General features: G+C 38.3%; 1 protein-coding gene across 1 annotated transcript in view; it reads left to right on the forward strand.

Annotated features, from left to right (window-relative positions):
• The first annotated feature begins 1,062 nt into the window (after nt 1-1,062).
• The window catches only part of snap25a (synaptosome associated protein 25a), a 33,915-nt gene continuing 11,922 nt past the window's right edge, over nt 1,063-23,055 (forward strand). Inside the window, exons 1-3 of the mRNA XM_060916059.1 lie at nt 1,063-1,154; nt 20,032-20,176; nt 21,912-21,953. Coding sequence (XP_060772042.1) covers nt 20,105-20,176; nt 21,912-21,953 — 114 coding nt within the window. The 5' untranslated portion in view covers nt 1,063-1,154; nt 20,032-20,104. The remainder of the gene's footprint in view (nt 1,155-20,031; nt 20,177-21,911; nt 21,954-23,055) is intronic.

Raw genomic sequence — 23,055 nt, forward strand, 5'->3', positions numbered from 1 at the left:
CAACATTGACTGTTGGGTAAGTAACATTTCAGAAATGCAGAGATGACTGACAAAGCTCAGTGGGATGCCAGCAAGAGCTGAAAGATGTTATTTGTATTCTTACACTCAGTCTTCTTTCTCTATTTCTTGAGAGAGAGAGAGAGAGAGAGAGAGAGAGAGAGAGAGAGAGAGAGAGGGAAATACAAGCCAGTGTATACAAAAACATTCTCTCCATTTTAATTCTCATGAGGATTGGTCACTATCAGTAATTGGGTTTATATTAGAGAGCTGGTGCATTGCTAAGGTCGGTCTATAGTGGCTCATTTGTTTAGCTTTGTCCAAAGTAAAACAAAGTAAAACATCAACATGACCTTTTCGAGTTGAAACCCTGCATCTTACATTAGAGCATACAAAACAGGGAATACTGAGGGACAAGCTGTGCTTTAACAGATTTCTGGGAAATATGAGAAACACTCAGTACCCTGTTTCATTTTTTTTTTTAATTTGCTGCTTTAAACATGTTAAAATAGAAACACTGCTACAGAACTCAAGATAAAGAAAGACTGTAGAAGAATTATTTAAAGCAGACATATTTTAAAATGCTGCAAGATTAAAGAAAACAAAGCAAGAATTACATGAAAACAGATTATCCAGATTGCAGATCATTATCTATCATTATCCCCCAATCAAAAAAGAGCCAATCTCCCTGCAAACAAACAAACAAACAAACAAAAATCCAATTTAAAAAAATCTAGATTAAATGCCTTACACCATAGTGGCATGACATGATGGCATATAAACAGCTCTTGCACCATCTCTAACTACATCACTAAGCTTTCTTGTTCTTTTGGGTTGAAATTGATTGAAAGTTCAAAAAATATTTTTTATCCATTCATTCATCCATCCATTCATTCACTCATTCATTCACATGTTTTGTTGTCCCTGTAGCGTGTGCAAACGCCGATTTTGGTTCTGGTCTCGTCTCCCTTCCCCCTCCTCCCCACCCCGCGCCAGACTACTATTAAAAGGCGCTGACGTCAAAGCGGCGGCCATGTTTGGCGCGGGCAGAGCGCGTATCCATTGAAGAAGAAGCTGCAGTAAAGCCACGCAGCGCCAGCAGCAGGACAGGGCTTCAAAGCGGTCAGCTACTGAATAGCGCACACCATCGGCTTCAGGTAAGGGGTTATTCTTTTTAGGACTGTGATACAAAGTTTAAAAAAAAAGTTTTTTTTTTCAAAGAATGCTATAGAATAAAAAACTCAACCAACTAGAGATTGCAGATTGATGTTTTCATTCAGAGGACTGAGTTAATGAGTATGTGGTCAGTGTTCGTGCTGTGATTAGAATAGAACGGTGGATATGATTGTGATTATGATATGATCATGAAATGATGTGATGATCGTTATGATGGCGTTGTGAGGGGTTTCTGTGCTGGATGCCGCGGGCCGGTGCGCACGATGTGGGCGGATTCCTCGCTTCAGAACCTTGGACAGCGACAAGGTTCTAACTACAGCGTTCTGTTTCATCTCGTTTCTGGCGATGAATAATATTTAGATTATAGATGACAGATTGTAGATTATATATTATAACGTGCAAACCTTAAGTGTACTTACAAGGGTAAGATGTTTTAAATTATTATTATTATTATTATTATTATTATTATTATTATTATCTTGCTTTTTTCCATTCAAATACGGTTTGACCATCAATCATAGGCTATTTTCTCTTCCTCTTCCGAACACGACAGTAAACTGATAGACTGATAGTCGTTTTTATCTGGTCGCCCGAGTAAACACGTCGTATTTAAACACGCCTTGCTGCGGGCTTTTTACGCACTGCATGTGAGCCTTTGGTTTTGGCCAAATAATAATAATAATAATAATAATAATAATAATAATAATAATAATAATAATAATAAATCGGATCTCAGGAAAGGAGAAGAATGTAACTGACAAACTGGCGTGACGTCGAAAGAAATACTATATATATATATATATATATATATATATATATATATATATATATATATATATATATATATATATATATCTCCTTTATGATCGCGGAAACAGATCGACGAAGAGAAGGAGGGACTGGCGTCAGATGGCGTGATAAACTGCGACATAACATGAGAGAGAGAGAGAGAGAGAGATGGGGTGTTGTGTACGCATCAAACGTTACTGGAGCGCTGGACACGTTTGTTGTCTTCTTTTGTTATTTCGTAATAGAAAGACATGAAGAAGGAATGAAGGAAAGAAACGGCCACATCCTGTGTGTATTTACGTGACGGGGGCACTAATTACAGCCCGTGTCTTGTCAGTGATGGTCGGTGGGTGATGGGCGGGGCCTGGAGTGCGGGGGCGGAGAGGGGAGAGACCCGCACTGACGGCGCATCTGCGGGATCGCTGGTGTTCACGTTCTAACGCAGTATTATTTATTTATTTATTCCGTGGTTTTGGGTAACACATTGATAATCAACATGAACGCTCGTGGCATGCAGATCTGTCTCTGCCACGTGCCATTTTTGTGTGTTTCAATTTAACCTTTTTGGGGGTTTACGTGTAATGTTGTAGTTGTTTTTTTTCTTTGTTTATATGCTACTTAATCCATTTTATGTTTACGGTATCGTACTGCCACTGATTAGTCATTGCACACTCGTGACGCAGAACAGAGAGAGAGAGAGAGAGAGAGATCATCATGTCGTGCTTTCTGGGAGAGAGGGTGGAAAATCCCGGCAACTCTTCTCACTGACCTCAAATTGATAAAAGCTTCTCTCTCTCTCTCGTTTTTGTTTGTTTTTTTTGTTTGTTTGTTTTTTTAAACCAGATACCCGTTGTGGAAAGGCTTCTGTTGAGTAGGCCTACATTGTGTCGTTGCGTTTGTGGTTTTGTCAGAGGCAGGTGGGCTTGATCAGGGCACGACTGGTTAATGCGGCTGTTGGACTGCAGAACAGCTTCTGCTGCTGTTTCTGCTTCTCTCCCTGAAATGGTGACTCACGACGCCGACCACGTACACCAATCTGCACCAATATTCACCCCATGTCTCTGCTTTTCATGAACAAAACGCCATGTTATCAAGATGGAACCATTTGTTGATAGATGGGTGCTGATACTCCGACTGCATTTTAATGGCCCTTTTAAAAAACTTTCATGCATAAATTATTTCAAAATATCCAGATTCTTTTTTGTCAGATCCCCCCCCAAATATCTCTTACATTAAAATGCAAATGGATGGTCCATGTGTAAGAATAGGCTCTACTATGTGTGGATTGTTTAATAATTAAAACATTACTGTTAAAATTTAAGGCCTAAAATATTTAATGTTCATCACCGTAATAGATACAATAATATTATTGACCAAAAACAGGGCACTATGTACCTTTGTACCATGTATACATATACCACATATATACCATGTATACATGTTGACATGTATATAACATTTACACAGTTTAGGATTGTGCCTGATTTCCGGGGGGGGGGGGGGGGGGGGGGGGGGACCAGCTGGGAAAAAAAAGAAAAAGAAAAAAATCTAAGGCATTAATTGGAGTATAGTACTTTATTGTTATTACTGTTTTAAATGTAAAATTTACAGTCTAGAGCAGGACAGAAATCAGCATAATTGTTGATTGTAAACTGCAGTAATGGTCTCAAGTGATTTGGAGATGATTAAAAAAAGAAGAAGAAGAAACTCCTAAAAACATCCTTAAATTGACTGTCTATAACTATTGGACTGTGTCTGAAAGGGTTAATATGCTACACAGACAAATATTCCAGTTTTATCATGCAAAATGTGATAATGTTTAAACAAAAATAGAGTAAAAGTTTAAAATTATGCCATTTAGCCTAAATTCTGATAAGGCTCCACTAGCCATATTTTGTACTATATAATTAACATGTAAATATGTGGAAGGCATGAATTTCTGGCTATATGTAGTGCATTTATATAGACTAGGTAGTAAACGATTCGAGTGAATATTTGGCTTGTGTTTTGGGGTTACGTTGTTTAGTTTGCTCATCATGGCACTGTCAGAGTCGAGGGAATATGACATCACAAAAGTATGAATTCACAAAATTATATTTAGCCCCATAACAACATATTGGGGAGTTTTCCTTATACATGTATAAAACCCTGAGAAAGGCAGTTTGGTAAGCCTTTATATCAGCTGGCTGTTAGAAATGTTAACATTTTAATTGAAATTTAACATTTAATGTATATGCAGGCATTCAAACATATCAGTATGTAGCCATGCAATGCAATATACAGAGGATATTACACGGTTGCGTGAAGGTATGAAGTTTATCTTCAAGTTGTGAACATATTCACGAGTGAGCGAAGCAAATGAGTGAAAATATTTTTAACACGTGAAGATAAACATCATATCTTCATGTCACCTTGTTATGTTTTTTATATTATATGGACACATCCACAAAAAATACTCAAGTTAATCAAAAGAATTTTAATTTTGAACCGGTTCGCCATTTTGACAGCACGCATCTAGTCAGTGGGAAAACACTGGATGTGACGTAATCGGAATGAAGTATCAGGAAATATGTCACTCAGATCCGCGATGTATTTCATATGAAAAATGCGAGTTTTTCAACATGAGAAAATAAACTTCATATTTTCAAGCCAATGTGTGATTTTCTTTTCATTATCTAGACACATCCACAAACAAAAAGTCCCCAAATTTATTAAAACAATTCACTGATTTCCTCACAAGTGACATATAGAGATTTATGTCACGGTTTTGGTTCTCCATGTCCCAGGTGTAGTTTGTATGAAAAATATGAGTGGTATATCTCATCTCATCTCATTATCTCTAGCCGCTTTATCCTGTCCTACAGGGTCACAGGCAAGCTGGAGCCTATCCCAGCTGACTACGGGCGAAAGGCGGGGTACACCCTGGACAAGTCGCCAGGTCATCACAGGGCTGACACATAGACACAGACAACCATTCACACTCACATTCACACCTACAGTCAATTTAGAGTCACCAGTTAACCTAACCTGCATGTCTTTGGACTGTGGGGGAAACCGGAGCACCCGGAGGAAACCCACACGGACACGGGGAGAACATGCAAACTCCGCACAGAAAGGCCCTCGCCGGCCACGGGGCTCGAACCCAGACCTTCTTGCTGTGAGGCGACAGCGCTAACCAATGAGTGGTATATTTCCCAGTAAAACATTCATGTATAAGACTATTCAATGACACCAAAAAATCCATTTATAATCATCTTTATGCACTATATGTGTCGCTCCATTGTGTCATTACATAGCCCTTTCTTGTAGGATGATGTTGCAAAGGCATATCCTTATTTATATTATAGGACTTTACAGTTTGTGGATCAATACAACAAGATAACACATCATTCGTTAAAACATTACATTTATGGTATTTAGCACAAACCTTTATCTGAAGTGACTGCAAGTTGTTTTCTTTATACAACTGAGTAGTTGGGGGTTAAGGGCCTTGCTTGAGGACTGGCAGCTAGGATTTGAACTTGTGACCTTCCAATCAGAAGGCTGATATCTTAACCACTGAGCTACAAATTCAGCCTGCTGGTTCAATACGTTTTCTGAACATCGCTGTAGATCATTTATTGTGTTCTTGGATTAAGATAAATATCAATACTCCTATATAGGGGGTGGGGTCAATGGGGTGGGGCTTAATCCTTAACAACAACTATAATAATAATCATAATAATAATAAAATCCCAGCATGTTTGATGTCATGCTGTTTACGTGTTTATGTCTTTTCTGGAATGCATGACTGTCAGATTCACTCAGAAATCTCAACTTACTTTCAGTACTTTTACATACTTTGCAATTTTATTATCACATAGTATCATCATAACAGCTTTAGCGCTAACCCTGTTGTGATATTGGTTTGCCAGAGAGAATGATGTAGTTCTCATTAGTCTGTGAAGAAGCAGATATTTTTCTTTGACTTAACCCTATTACAAACTAAATCGATTGCCCATGTGTCAGAATAATACATAATATATAGCTTCAGAGTAGCCAGCGTTTCCCTTGATGACGCTTTGCACACTATTGGCATTATCTTAACCAGCTTCATGAGGTCGTCACCTGGAATGCTTTTCAATTAACAGCTATGCCTCATCAAAAGTTAATTAGTGCAATTTCTTACCTTCTTAGTGCATTTGAGATCAAATAGTAAATAGTAAATAATAAAAATACAGTAAATAGCCCTATTCCACAACTATAGTAATCCATATTATGTCAAGAACCGCTCAACTAAGTAAAGAGAAACGACATCCATCATTAAGACATGAAGTGTCTTTTAATTAATCAAAATAAAGAAAAAACCATTGAATTAGAAGCTGTGTCCAAACATTTGACTGGTACTGTAGATGTGTGGATATTCTTTGAATGTTTGAACAAAAATTGTTCACACTGAAGCCTGACCAAAATAATGTTGAACAATATATAGTAGTATTACAGTATTAACACGTTTTATACAGTTTTAGATTGTTGTAAAGGACAGAGTTTAAAAAACAAAACAAAACAGTATATTCTACATAAAAAAAACAACTAGTTTTAAAAAGGGCATGGTGTTAATTGTCGGCATAAAAATACAGTTTAATTAAGTTTGGATTTTGTTGAAATCAAGGTAATGATTTCTCATCTCATTATCTCTAGCCGCTTTATCCTGTTTAGGTCGCAAGCAAGCTGGAGCTTATCCCAGCTGACTACGGGCGAAAGGCGGGGTACACCCTGGACAAGTTGCCAGGTCATCACAGGGCTGACACATAGACACAGACAACCATTCACACCTACAGTCAATTTAGAGTCACCAGTTAACCTAACCTGCATGTCTTTGGACTGTGGGGGAAACCGGAGCACACCCACACGGACACGGGGAGAACATGCAAACTCCACACAGAAAGGCCCTCGCCGGCCACGGGGCTCGAACCCGGACCTTCTTGCTGTGAGGCGACAGCGCTAACCACTACACCACCGTGGTGCCGGTAATGAGTTCTGTGAAATTATTATAATATTTTCAAGTAATTTGTAGGTGATTTATGTCTTTTTTCATCTTTCTAAAAACAGTCTCAAATATTGTGGATGAAAGGGTTCACCCCACAGTTTGGGTTTTTTTTTTTGGAAAGGGTTAAGTGCTTCATGTTATTTTTAGATCTGTTCCTTGATGATGTGTTCCATCTTTTAAATGGTAGATCTCTACTGCTGTACTTGTGTTGGAGCAGCTGCAATGCACTGGGTGTTGATGCCATATGTATCTTCCCCTATTCTCTTATTTATTAGGGATGCCTGTCTCCTGCTGCAGACCCCCTTGGCTTCACTTAGTAGCCGAGGGGTCTGAATAATCGTCTCCTCATCTGTTCATTTCCCCCCCCCCCCCCCTATCTTCAGTGATGCTGCTGAGATTATTGTTTAGCTTACAAAGAGCACAAAGTGAAAAGTGTGGACGATTATAAGTTGAGATTTTAAAAGACCATCAGAGAAATAAAAGGCATGTTTACAATGACTCGTTAAACATTTATATAGGAAGTCAGTGGAATCTCATTTGTTGTGTGTACGGGACTGAATGAGCTATGACTTATCACTGCTTTTTCATGAAAGCATGCAGTAAATGATACATAAACATGGTCTAATGCATTATGGAAGCAGTTTGGCAGTTTGAAAGATATCTAGCAGATTAGAGAGGATGGATGGATGGATGGAAATAAGAAATCAATTTAAGAACCCTGCCGGGGGAGGGGGTGGGGTAGACAAGTTGCCCTTCTTATAAATAATGGATGCAGAGGGTGCAGAGTATTGGGGTGGGACCAGGACGAGGGGGTCATCTGATGCTATTCTAACTTTCTGATACTCTTATAAAGAACATTTTAAAAAAATAACAGGAATTGATGTTTTGCAGCACACACCTGCAGGTTATAGGCTCGTGTTTGTATGCAAGGGCAAATCCATTTGACTGAGCTCTGTCACAGGTCACATGCCAATCTAAAGCCTGAGCATATGGGATTATAATGCTACAAACTAATCCCTTTCTCAATGTGCACAGTAGGAGTCCATTAGCTTCATACATTCTGTCTTACCCATTTATAGTATTCTCTTAACTTCTTTACATTTCACTTGTATAAATTGATATCGAGTAAGTACAAATGATAATATATTTTTCTTTCTTTATATAGCTTTCATTAGTTTGGAACCTATTCACTCTTTGCTATAGAATCAAATTTTCAATCCTAGATGATTCCTTCTGAATATTTTATGCATTGATTTGAATGTGACAATTTAAATAGCTGTGAAGTTATTTAAACTACAGTATTAAAAACCACAGATGCGGTAATGCAAAGATTGTTCCTGTTACATTTGTTCCAAAATGGGATGTTTTCTTGAAGTAGAAAGTGTTTGTAATGTTTTTGCTTATGCAAGTATATTATATCTTTTTTATTATAATTCTGGGAACCTACATGAAGGTATTTTTTCATGTGTTCTGGCATTTGGCTCACTAATTGCTTTTTATTGTCTTTTTTTTTGGCTGCTGCTGCTGCTCTTTAAATATTTATCAGTCACTGATGTCAAGACCTACTGCATTCAGCTTAAAGCTTAAAAGCTTTCTTTACTATACCTTTATACAGTGTGTGTAGTCAGGCCCTGATCTTCATCATCATACTCGCAGGTTGGTTTTTGAGATGCAAATGTGATGTGAAATATTGCATAATAATAATAGGGCGGCACGGTGGTGTAATGGTTAGCGCTGTCGCCTCACAGCAAGAAGGTCCTGGGTTCGAGCCCCGTGGCCGGCGAGGGCCTTTCTGTGTGGAGTTTGCATGTTCTCCCTGTGTCCGCGTGGGTTTCCTCCGGGTGCTCCGGTTTCCCCCACACTCCAAAGACATGCAGACTCTAAATTGACCGTAGATGTGAGTGTGAATGGTTGTCTGTGTCTATGTGTCAGCCCTGTGATGACCTGGCGACTTGTCCAGGGTGTACCCTGCCTCTCACCCATAATCAGCTGGTATAGGCTCCAGCTTGCCTGCAACCCTGTAGAACAGGATAAAGTGGATAGAGATAATGAGAAGTATATTATGCTAATAATAATAATAATAATATATTATTAATATCATAATAATAATAATATGCTCATTATGTAGTTAAGGCTGATTGATTGATGATGAGGATGTAGCACATGCAGGAGGTGGGATCAGGCTCAAGGATTAGGAATTCTCTCCTCTGCCATTTGCTTTGTTTATTTCCACAGCATGTGCATTAAAATAATGTGAAAGCTCCATTTTCAAACTGGGTTAGTGTATTTCACAAGAAGATTTGGCCCCTTCTAGTCCATCCTTGCAGAGCTAATTGCCTGTCATAAAATACAATCGATCAGTTTTGGCACCCTAAAGAGAATAGGCAAAAATTATTGCAGAAAATAAGCATTGGGTGAAATACTTAAAAATGTTCAACTTAAGCAATTAAAGAAACTGCTCAGATTTGGAAAGGTTGCACCAAGCGCCATTAGAACTCCATGTGTTGTGGTCAGAGGAGATCAAAAACAGTTTTGGTCATGAACACCATTAGACTGTTCAGACAAATCAATACAAATATGTTGCAGGAACACAAAATCAATGCTTTTCAACAGCCAACTCAGTCACAACCCGAGATTTGAGCCGTGGTGTGAATTACAGAAGGCAGTCCACCTGTGCAAACCCAAGAATAGCATGAGCTTGAAATGTTCTACATAGAAGATCGGTCCAAGTTCCATCTACAAGTGTAGACATTATGGGACGAAGTTTCAACAAATATTAGTTGTGGGTGCCAATACTTAAAAAGGTTTTTAATGTTTAAATATTAGACATGTAATAATTGACCTAATTCACAATTTAATTCAAGTCACAATATTGGTTTCATGATTTGATTTTCCTAGGATATTTTGAAAAACAATTAAATGAAGAAAATTTAATTCCCAAAAAATTCATGATTTATTTTCCTGTTCTTTATGAACTTAAACATTCCTTTTGTCCAATTTAAACAAAAATTTTTTTTCACTTTCTTAATAACCAGCAATAATCATTTACCCACATTTGTAAAGGTTGGAGTAAAATATAATAGCCTATTAGCTAAAATATTCCTTTTATTAAAAATGAAAAACATTCATAACAAATAAGTATTTTCTTAATAAACTTTTATAACATTTGTACTGCCTTTATTTGCTTCTCTTTTCTTTAGCTTTCACCAGCCTGTAAAAAGAGAACTCTGATTTCATGTTAAATCTATTTGTAGTCAATCGCACAACAGCTCTTTCCCATTTTAGATCTGTTTTATGTGTTGTTGTTTTGTTTTTGCAAAATTAGAGCTGTGTTACATTCACCTATGGTGAAGTCACATGCATTCCTGCTATTGTACATTACTGTACTGTCTAAACAATGCAATTACTGCTAGGAAAAACTAAGAGATTAGGCACCCTAATAATAGTCACGATTAATTTTATTTATTTCATCAATTTGATTCATCATAAATTTGTGTTGCAATTTATTGTCATACAAGACATCATTGCTTGCCTATTAAGTATGTAACACAAAGCATAAAATATCACTCCTGGTAGTTTACCATGTTGATTTTTGATAATTTTCATGAAGTGTGCCAATATTTCTGGAATTGACTCCATCTTCAAGAAGTAAGAAAAAATAAGGGAAGAATGAAGAATAAGAGTAATAGTGTGACTTTTAACTCCTTCAGTCCTGTTTTTATAGACTACAAAAAACGGTCATATGTTTGTAATTTTTTTTCACACCTTTGTTTTTCATGTTTGTATTTTTTCATATTTTGCCTTTTTGTATGCAGCATTTTTACATATATTTTTTCATGTCAACTTTTTTCTTCTTATATCTGCTGCAGTGGACTTTTTTCAGTGGCTGCAACATGGCTAGAACTTTTCTATTTGTATATTGGAAATTGGAAGGAAAAAAAGCTGTGTGTTATGATGAAGGAAAATTGTATGACTCACGTGACAGAGATTACAACGGACGCGAGGAATGAAAGGGTTCATGCGTTTCATTGTGTGCTGGTAATGAATCCATCCTATTAGGGACAAACATCGTAAGTGTGGCTCAGTGTGGGGATCGACTGCAGGTGGATGTTGGGAGGGGTTTCAGTGCTGCAGTGGAATCTGGTGCTTTGACTGCAGAAGGATCACAGATGGGCCTGTGAAACGGACTCGTGCTAGATCAACTGCAAAGGCATAAAGATTCTCATTATATCACCAGCCTTCAGCAGTGGGCACGGGGAAACTGCTCCAGCCATAAATACCCTCCTAACCTTATCATTCCAAGGTTTCCTATTGTGTCTACACACAAATACTGAATGCATTGTCTAGCACAGTGAGCTAGTTTAATTATACTGAGCAGTAAAAATAAATAGCATTTATCTTAGTAGCAGAGCAATGTCAGTAATATAAGCTCACACCATTGCACTATAGGGACTGAATAGTAATGCCTACCTGAGATTTTTTTTTCAAAGTTTGTGGGGTTTTATTTTTATTTCAAAATGTTTTTTCCTGGTGATTTGGGTTTCTGCTGATACAGTACGTGATAGATAAACACATTCACTCATTAAAAGGCTATGTTGCATTACTTACAGTATATTTCACTGGCATTTCAAGTTAACTTTGTACTTTAAAGGTGACATAGTTGGTGACAGTTCCCTAAGGTCTTAACGAAATGTCTGTGACATGCTTTGGTCAAAATACCACAAGAATAAAGCAACACAGCTCCCTTCTCACCCTGTCTAAACGGCCCTGTTTTGTGTGCCTGTTCCTTTAAATGATAATGAGCCATAGCGCACCCCACCCCCACCCCCTCCACCAGCCAATCAGGTAGCACTTCCCTCATAAATATTCATTCACAAAGTTCTTAAGCCATGAGTGGAGATACTCAAATGAGGGGTGGGATAATTCTAATGAACTCCACTTGTGAGATAGACAGGGGAGACAAATCTGAACGGCTGTTGAAGCTCATGTTTTCTGAAATTGGCAGAGCAAAAGAAACTAACTAGGTGTCTTATTTCAGAGTTTGTGGGTTGGTTAGGCACCTCACATACCCAAATATATGTGCACCTAACAGTGGAACACCAGCAGTGCTATAGAGCTTGAACCTTCAACCTTCTGATCAGTAACCCAGAGCCTTAACCATTGAGCCACTACTTTTTACATCAAGGACACAGGCATACCGTCAGGTTTTTCTTGCTGAATACACCCTCTGGCAGTTGCTAAAGTATAAATACATTTAAGAATGTGGATACATCACTGAAAGATTAATGAATGGCGATAGATGAAAAACTAAGGCAGCCCTGTATCTTGCATAACCAGAATCCTGATAGCACAATGACCAGATTTCAAAGATAATAGAACAGATATAGAACAGGTCTAGTTCCTTAACTGTAAAATTCAAGGTCGAATGTGATAAGTTTATCCCCCTTTCAGGGGACAGAAATGCTATTAGAACGGCTACAAGAGAGATGGAAGCTGAGAAAACAAAATGGCAGCCAGACTGGCCAAAGACAAGCTTTTTTTGATTCAACCTGTGTAAGAAGCCATTCCAAATTTTCACATCTCTCTGTATTTTTGGTGGGAAAAAGCTTGTAGTTTCTCATATGAGTTCAATTTCAAGCCCCACATGCAGGCAGTGGTCAAAAAATGACAAAACCCTGATTTGAGTACAAGTGCTGCTACAGTGCTAAATAGTTAGTGAAGTAAAAAGAACAGTAGTGATTAAAAAAATACATCAAGCAAGAGCAAATAACAAGCCATATGGTGAGTAATTACTTCTCACCAACTAGGGCATTATGCTGAAGTAAACAAGCCATGTTAATTTATACATGTTTCTAGGTACATACTGTAGTTGGCTATTTAGCAAAGATGCCCCTTACACATTATCCTGGGAGTTACCAGTGGGCTGTAGCACCACTTCTAGGCCGATTTATATTTAACACAATAGGCAATCACTACTGAACGTCAACATGACATTACATTTAATACAGAGCTCATGTTCATGCTGTAAAACAGTGAAAGATCTGGCTAGCTCACTATCACACTTTCTTTTAAAGCATTTAAAACCAACGTTGTAGTCGAGTCACTAAACCTCGAGTCCAAGTCCAGTCTTGAGTCCCCAGTGTTCAAGTCTGAGTCAAGTCCAAGTCATTAAAGAAACTTTCAAGTTGAGTCTGAGAACAAGACTCCAACTGCACCATTTGACGGTGGCTGTTGCTGCCTTTATGTGAAAGCATCTCTGCTACTGTGTTGGACTAACGTTACTGCTTGACTGCCCCACTTTAGTTAACAGGCTACAGATAAAAAGCTTGTTCATTGCTCAGCAAGCCCCGCCCACTTTCAACAGGGCAAATAACATGAGAGAGGGTTAACACTGGGCGGCACGGTGGTGAAGTGGTTAGCGCTGTTGCCTCAAAGCAAGAAGGTCCGGGTTCGAGCCCCATGGCCGGTGAGGGCCTTTCTGTGCGGAGTTTGCATGTTCTCCCCGTGTCTGCATGGGTTTCCTCCGGGTGCTCCGGTTTTCCCCACAGTCCAAAGACATGCAGGTTAGGTTAACTGGTGACTCTAAATTGAGCGTAGGTGTGAATGTGAGTGTGAATGGTTGTCTGTGTCTGTGTGTCAGCCCTGTGATGACCTGGCGACTTGTCCAGGGTGTACCCTGCCTTTCGCCCGTAGTCAGCTGGGATAGGCTCCAGCTTGCCTGCGACCCTGTAGAAGGATAAAACGGCTAGAGATAATGAGATGAGGTGAGATGAGATGAGGGTTAACACTAGCTAGTTCATCGCTCAGCAAGCCCCGCTATCAACAGAGCAATGAACACAGTGTGTCACTTCCTTCTCTGGAAGTCTTACCAAATCATGATTGAGGTTCGAGGTTGTTCCCGTCGTCTCCTCAATAGTTCTTCTACATATGGAACACATAGCAGTGTGTTTTTTTCCCACTGCACGAGAAGTCTGTATAAGCAAAGTGGACAATCCTAGGGGCTTCTCTCCAGGCATTTTAGCACCATTAACATTAATTTGTTCCTGAACATGACATATGAACAGGTGAATGTGTATTCTCTTGCACAAAATTAGCATAAAAATGTCTGTAGATATAAATATCTTATGCCAAATTATTATGGCATGTTACAAAAAATAAAGAAAAAATCTGAGTCCTCATCTCTAATTTACAAGTCCGAATACAGTTAATGCACGAGTCTGAGTCCAAGTCCGAGTCATCAGTGCTCAAGTCCAAGTCAAGTCATGAGTCCTTAAAATTAGGGCACGAGTCGGACTTGAGTACTGCAAGCCTGTTTAAAACTGAAGATACTTGATAAATCAGGCCAGGGATGCTCATCTGTCTTTAGTGCCTCAGACATTTAGCATCTGAAATGTAGACTTTTAGGAAGGAAACATTTTTATTTTGATTGGGTCTCGAAATTGGATTATTTAAAAGGTAAGCATTGTTTAATTGCATTTTCCTCAGGGATTATTATTATTATTATTATTATTATTATTATTATTATTATTATTTATACTTTGTAAGGGTGGTTAACAATAAATGTAGCAAAGCTGAATATTTGTAGCATGAAATATTGTAATAAAATGTCATGTAGCCATTATGACACTTGAATCTGTGATTCTGCTTTTATAATTACTACATATATGAGTCCTCATGGTCCTCAAGGTTTGTTTGTTTGTTTGTTTGTTTGTTTGTTTTTCACATATACTGTACAATTTGGACAATTTGCTTGACCTACTGTATCAGCCAAAAGTTTGGACACCTACTCATTCAAATTTTTTTATTAATTAAAAGACACTTTGTGTCCTAAAGTAATGATGGATGTCATTTCTCTTTACAACCCCGATTCCAAAAAAGTTGGGACAAAGTACAAATTGTAAATAAAAACAGAATGCAATAATTTACAAATCTCAAAAACTGATATTGTATTCACAATAGAACATAGACAACATATCAAATGTCGAAAGTGAGACATTTTGAAATTTCATGCCAAATATTGGCTCATTTGAAATTTCATGACAGCAACACATCTCAAAAAAGTTGGGACAGGGGCAATAAGAGGCTGGAAAAGTTAAAGGTACAAAAAAGGAACAGCTGGAGGACCAAATTGCAACTCATTAGGTCAATTGCCAATAGGTCATTAACATGACTGGGTATAAAAAGAGCATCTTGGAGTGGCAGCGGCTCTCAGGAGTAAAGATGGGAAGAGGATCACCAATCCCCCTAATTCTGCGCTGACAAATAGTGGAGCAATATCAGAAAGGAGTTCAACAGTGTAAAATTGCAAAGAGTTTGAACATATCATCATCTACAGTGCATAATATCATCAAAAGATTCAGAGAATCTGGAAGAATCTCTGTGCGTAAGGGTCAAGGCTGGAAAACCATACTGGGTGCCCGTGATCTTCGGGCCCTTAGACGGCACTGCATCACATACAGGCATGCTTCTGTATTGGAAATCACAAAATGGGCTCAGGAATATTTCCAGAGAACATTATCTGTGAACACAATTCACCGTGCCATCCGCCGTTGCCAGCTAAAACTCTATAGTTCAAAGAAGAAGCCGTATCTAAACATGATCCAGAAGCGCAGACGTCTTCTCTGGGCCAAGGCTCATTTAAAATGGACTGTGGCAAAGGGGAAAACTGTTCTGTGGTCAGACGAATCAAAATTTGAAGTTCTTTATGGAAATCAAGGACGCCGTATCATTCGGACTAAAGAGAAGGACGACCCAAGTTGTTATCAGCGCTCAGTTCAGAAGCCTGCATCTCTGATGGTATGGGGTTGCATTAGTGCATGTGGCATGGGCAGCTTACACATCTGGAAAGACACCATCAATGCTGAAAGGTATATCCAGGTTCTAGAGCAACATATGCTCCCATCCAGACGACATCTCTTTCAGGGAAGACCTTGCATTTTCCAACATGACAATGCCAAACCACATACTGCATCAATTACAGCATCATGGCTGCGTAGAAGAAGGGTCCGGGTACTGAACTGGCCAGCCTGCAGTCCAGATCTTTCACCCATAGAAAACATTTGGTGCATCATAAAACGGAAGATACGACAAAAAAGACCTAAGACAGTTGAGCAACTATAATCCTACATTAGACAAGAATGGGTTAACATTCCTATCCCTAAACTTGAGCAACTTGTCTCCTCAGTCCCCAGACGTTTACAGACTGTTGTAAAGAGAAAAGGGGATGTCTCACAGTGGTAAACATGGCCTTGTCCCAACTTTTTTGAGATGTGTTGTTGTCATGAAATTTAAAATCACCTATTTTTTCTCTTTAAATGATGCATTTTCTCAGTTTAAACATTTGATATGTCATCTATGTTCTATTCTGAATAAAATATGGAATTTTGAAACTTCCACATCATTGCATTCCATTTTTATTTACAATTTGTACTTTGTCCCAACTTTTTTGGAATTGGGGTTGTACTTAGTTGAGCAGTTCTTGACATAATATGGATTACTACAGTTGTGGAATAGGGCTATTTACTGTCATTTTATTATTTACTATTTACTATTTGATCTCAAATGCATTAAGAAGGCAAGAAATTGCACTAATTAACTTTTGATGAGGGACAGCTGTTAACTGAAAAGCATTCCAGGTGACGACCTCATGAAGCTGGTTAAGATAATGCCAATAGTGTGCAAAGCGTCATCAAGGTAAACAGTGGCTACTTTGAAGGATCTAAAATATGAAACACTTTTTTTTTGTTTGCCACATAATTCCATATATGTTCTATATGTTATTTCATAGTTTTGATGTCTTCAATATTGTTCTACAATGTAGAAAATACAAAATACAGAAAAACCTGTCAGTGAATGAGTAGGGGTGTCCAAACTTTTGACTGATACTGTATGTGTTGATGTTAATATCATGCCTGCATGAGTACAGATGTGAAAACTGCATTTGTTTCTGGCAGTGGTTTCATTTAAATGTGGTTGTCTATGAAAGGGAATTGAGGTAGGGTGTTTTCGTGCTGAGCTGCTTTCACTATTGAAAAAGTGAAAATAATGACAGCTGTCAGGGGACTGGGAATGAGGCACTGCTTTTTCTTTCTTTCTTTCTTTCTTTCTTTCTTTCTTTCTTTCTTTCTTTCTTTCTTTCTTTCTTTCTTTCTTTTTAAATCTTTTTCATTACACTGCAATAGTTGATTATGTTTCTGAGGACATTTCACAAACCAAAGCCTTTACAGTGTAATGAAATATTGATGACAACAAGAGCTAAATAATGCATGCCTAATAACGCCAAGACATGATGCTGATTGAGTAGAAATGTGTTACATTATTGTGATCTGTCAAGTGAAAATAGGATTCATAAACCTGGTAGAAAAATGATTGTAAGACCTAAAGAAATTGTAATAATATGCATCACTGCACTGTACCCTGACAGAGTCTGTCCTTTTGTACTTTTTATGCCCTCTAAGGTGCTCTAGAGAGAAGAGTCATGGCGCTTTGGGTGAAATTGGGTCTTTGAGTCAGGATGAGGGGTTCATCTTTGGGCACAGGGTCTCTGAGCTTCACTGAAATATAGGCAAAACAGGATCCAGGGTCGCAATAGTATCAGAGTCCAAACAGAATTGTTTCTCTCAATGCAAACTTTAGTAGGTGGATAGAATTGTAGAATCTCATTTCAAGTAATTACTAAGAGCATTTTTCTACATATTTGATAAATTTATTATTTGGAGTGGCTAAACAACACAACAACCAGCAAGGAATTCTATTGGTTATTGATTGTTTTGTACAGTACTGCAAAAAAAAAATGACAGCAAGTGAAAATATCTGAATATAGTTAAAATGATCTCGCATTTCCTATTAGGTGATTATAAGCAACCAAGGATAAGATTATGAAACGTATTTCTAGACTATAATTGTGACTGCATTTAAGATATTTTCACTTGGTAAGATGTCATATTTTACCATGCAGTATTTTAATGGTCTCTGCTGACCGCTGTTGGCTGTTGTTGTTTGTGCTTTTATTGCTTAACCTCTTTTGTCATGCTCTGTTGTTTGGATCATTCTTGTGGTTGTTGTCCTACATTATTATACCTTGTCATTCAGTTAACCTTGACCAGTCAAGCAAAACACAAAGCAGGTAGAAAGACAAAATGATAGAAATGGAATAAATGATGCATTAAAAGAGCAGGAGGATTAAAGCATCACAGAGCAAATGAATGGATGATGGACAGAACAGAAGAAAAGGATGAACATAACAAAAGGATGACACTGGCTAAGCAAATACACAGGTGCTTTTGCATAAATGTCAAAAAATGTTTGCCTTTTATACCATAGATGGAACTTTGCACTTCAGTACTTTAATGGAGACATACGTAGTACTGTTTTTATTGTAGGTTTAAGTGGGCGTAGTCTTGATTGTTTTTCATAGTAAGGGCTCAGGGCTTTCTCCTAAAAGTGTGTATTTGAAATCTATACCATTAAGTGAGATCAGCATTGCTATGATCTATTACAAATGTTGAAGATTGGACTTTTAAGGCAAGGCTGAGTCTATGGCTAATCTCAGTAACATGTTGGCATTCTTTCAGCACTATACCTTATTGCAGAGTTACATCTCCAAACCACTTGAGCTTGTGATGGGTGGAAAAGGAAAGGCTGGGTGGGCAGAGCAAAGCAAGTAAAGTTGGGTAGTGTATAAGTACTGGATTTAGGCTTAATATTGAATGTTTGCTGTCAGCTGTCAAGTGCTCGTGGACTTCATTTTGTTTTACTTCAGAAATTCCCTCCATTGCATGAAGATAATTCGCAACCCTGGTTGGAGTCTCCAGTAATTTTACGACTGCTTTCGGCTGATGTTTATTGTTTGCCAGGCTCTTTGGTGATGAATGTTGTTCGCTTATGAGCATTTAATTGGGAACATTTCTAGAGATCTTTTTAGTCCTCAACCGTTAGCACATAAGCCAGATAAATAATATGATAAAAGAAAGAAATCCACATCAATTTTCTGTGCTGCCATTGAAAAAGAGGCTTTGTGTACTGACCTGGTGTCTCGGTCATCCACTAAAGATGAAGTCAGTGATGAAGTAGTTTTCAGTGTCTCTGAAATTCTATCCTCCATTTTCCTTTGCAGTATAAGGTCAGGCTGCCACATTAAATCTAATTGCTCGAGTTTGGTTCATGTAATGATAATGAATGGAGGCCATGTTCTGATTTTATAGAACATTTAATGTCTGCTCAGACCTAATTGAATTTTAATTGTAAATGCAAGGGAGAATATGTGTAAACTCTATAGCTGCCACTTACAGTATATTTGACTGCCGAAAATTACGTACTTTTATTCCTGTATTGCTACAGTAACTGTATCGTTAGAATATCTTTAACTGTGATAGATTTCTTTGGCTACAAAAAGAGATTTCCACCAAAATGTTCTTCCAGTACCCTGGGGATCCTGCTCGCTGTCAGTAGAGAAAATACATAGCTATCAAGTAATACACATGAGACAAGAAAAAAAAAGTGATGGTACACCAAACTCTTTGGGGTTGAATTTTTATAGACATGAGTTCAACAGCCAAGATGCTTGTTACATTCCTACTCATAAAGGTTGCTCTGCCTTCATTCTTATGCAATTCCCTGCTGCTTCATCATTATACAATTCCCTAAAACCTCATCGAATATATAATGCAGAACCACTAGGTTATGGAAATGGCAAAGCAATTGTATAAGGAACCAGGATTCATTTTCCGAGGTGTTTACTGATGACATTTAAAATAGCCTGGGTAAATGAAATGGCTTCAGTGCGGCTATAAATCCAACTGACCTCTGCAATTGCGAATGCTGTGATGGTGGATAAATCTTCGATGGAAATGAGTCTGAGGAACCCTTTAAATCTGACACAGACCAACACAAATCCTCTCCCAATAACCCTAGTTAGAAGACTTACTTGCATGGTTAACTAATGTACTGTTATGTTGAACCTTAATAAATATTAATAAATAGTCCTGCGATGTGAATAGTCTAACTCATGCATTATCACTTTCTGTCCCATATTCTTCCAGCTCTCCCCATACCCCGTGTAGGACCCACACTTACCAGTTGGAGGTCAGCTCCACCAATCCCACCCCAGCAGCCATGGCAGATGACGCAGACATGCGCAATGAGCTCTCGGACATGCAGCAGCGTGCCGACCAGCTGGCTGATGAGGTGAGGATGACCACCACATCATGAATTACTTTGCACTAATGTCTGATATGCTATTTGGTTCATTATGTTATCAGTATATAAAATGTTGGAAGGATTATTTTCAGCATTCATTAGAATTGTGTAATGAATACTCATTTCAGTCATGCGGGGGTTCAGTTATGATTAATTTCAATGGTCATTAAAGTTGCACCTTGATGTGACCAGGCCAACGTTGGTAGTTTTTGCATAGTTAGCTGACGTTGGCAGTTCTTTCCATTGCAACTAGAATGCTTCAGCGTGTTCGTCATCTTGCTATGGGGGGGAGAAGCTGGGTGGAATGCAGACATTGCAGATATTTCTGTCTCCATTTGCAAAAATTCATGTGAAGTATTTATGAGCAACATGAGATGCAATGCCTGATCTCATGAGAAATTTGGACCAGTTCAAATGAACTAAGGTGATAAGGTTGGAATAAATGCTAACCAGGTACTACCAGTGCTCCTACACTCTCAATATCCTGTACATATTATATAATGTGCATGGGCACAACTGAAAAGTATTTACCTTATCATCTGGAGATCACTAGTTGAAATCCCACAGCCATCCATGGAAAGGAGGCAAGAGAGCAAAATTGGACATACTCTCAGTAAGGGAAAGGTGACATACTTTCTCTCCCCTCTCAGTCACAGTGACATTAGCTAATCATGGGTGTCTGTGAGCTCTTGCATGGTAAAGGGGGTGGACATCACCTTCTCAACATGACCCTTCAAATAAAAAATGTGATATGATGGGACAAGAGCCCAAATACTCATAAGATGTCTTTCATGCATATACACTCACCGGCCACTTTAATAAGAACTTGTTCTTGATTCTAAGATTCCTGTTCTTGGCTGGCAGGAGTGGAACCCAATGTGGTCTTCTGCTGTTGCACGCTGAGATGCTTTTCTGCTCACCATGGTTGTAAAGAGTTGCTATATCCTTCCTGGCAGCTTGAACCAGTCAGGCCATTTTTCTCTTATCAACAAGGCGTTTCCATCAACAGAACTGTCGCTCACTCAGTTTTTTTTTCTGCACCATTCTGTGTAAACTCTAGAGACTGTTGTTTGTGTGAAACCCCCAGGAGATCAGCAGTTTCTGAAATATTCAAACCAGTCCATCTGGCACCAACACCCATGCCACAGTGAAAGTCACAGAGATCACAATTTTTTTCCTATTCTGATGTTTGAAGTAAACATTAACTGAAACTCTTGATTTGTATCTGCATGATTTTATGCACTGTGCTGTTGTCAAGGGATTGGCTGATTAGAGAACTGCATAAAGCAGCAGGGGTATAGGTGTTCCTAATAAAGTGACTGGTGAGGGTATACAATGTGTTCATTTATGACTCTGACAGTCTTTAGATATTCAGTAGAAAATTGCACAAGCAGTAGTGGCACAGAGTTTCGTATTGATCTGTAGTTTTGAACCAATTGTTCAGGAGAGTTTATAAATAATAATTGTCCCAAAAATGTAACATTTGCCTCCTGGATTTTTTTTTTTTAAATCTTTTATATGATAGTGTGAGAGTAAAAACAAAACAAAACAAAAAAAACCCTAGCATTTCAGTAACTTAGTGCTGCCAATTATATTAACTTCTCACTCATTAATTACCTTATACTTCTGTTCTCTATCATGCTTCTTCCACATATGTCAGGTCTTAAAGGTCTTTATCTTCATTCTTTGTTCTCTTTATAACATCTTCTCTCTCTTTCCACAGTCACTGGAAAGCACTCGTCGCATGCTGCAGCTGGTGGAAGAGGTAAGTCATGTATACTGGTTATAGTATATACTACATAACAACGATATATAGCATGATATCCATTAAGGAGAATGGAATATGGATGATGACATTTTAAAGGAATATTTTATTAATACTAAACATTATCTTTAATTTAAAAAAATAATAATAACATTTTGAAATGAAAAGAAAAACCAAAGAACACTATTAGAGGCTGAGACTTCATTGGTCCTGGCCAGCACAATTCTTAGTTAGAGAAGTTATTTTGAGTAATTATTTTGAGTAAAAGTGAGATTATAGAATGAGCTGACAAATTACAAGATGAGAATCAAAATGAAAAGCCTAGACTGATATTTGAACATGAATTGTTGTAGGATATCAGTTGGGTCTCTGTTACATTTCTGTCTGCTGCCTGCTGAGCTCAACTGACAGATGGACTTTGTGTCCAGGAGCAAGTTTAGTGTTTCTTAACAAGGAGAGACAGTATGACAGTAGGGTGAGATGGACAAGGAAAGAGAGAGAGAGAGCTTCTCTGCCATATATCTCAAGGTCATGTTTATAATCAGTGTCCATAATATTCTTAAGGCAGAAAAGAGGATAAAAATACATGGCCTCTAAAATGAGAAACAGTAAAGAGCAAGGGCAAACCATAGGTGATGAAGAGAAAGCCTGATGAAAATGGAGACCTACTGGCTCTCAAGAAATGATTATTCTGTTATTAACAAGACCCAGATAATCTGGGTTGCAAAATGTGCCATACATTCTCACAGTACAGAAGGTTAGCAGCTTATTTCAGGTTTTCCAGAGCTGGGTGGACAGCCTGACGTGAACATATTAACCTCCAGGGATTCATTTACTTGCTGAAGCAGGGGTGGCTGCCGTGCTCCATCTCAGCCTGATTTATGCCACCATGAAGCCTCTTGATTATAGGAAACATTGATGCTGCTTTCACTGCAAATGCTGACATGGCTGCTTTTCTGATTTATGCCCAGGCATATTAACTGACACTTCCAAACAGCATAAAAGAGGACAGTAGAGCAGAAAAAAAAATCCAAGGAAACATGGCTGAATTGGGGCGGCACGGTGGTGTAGTGGTTAGCGCTGTCGCCTCACAGCAAGAAGG

This window comes from Neoarius graeffei, chromosome 3 (assembly GCF_027579695.1).
Source record: "Neoarius graeffei isolate fNeoGra1 chromosome 3, fNeoGra1.pri, whole genome shotgun sequence".
Taxonomy (NCBI): Eukaryota; Metazoa; Chordata; class Actinopteri; order Siluriformes; family Ariidae; genus Neoarius; species Neoarius graeffei.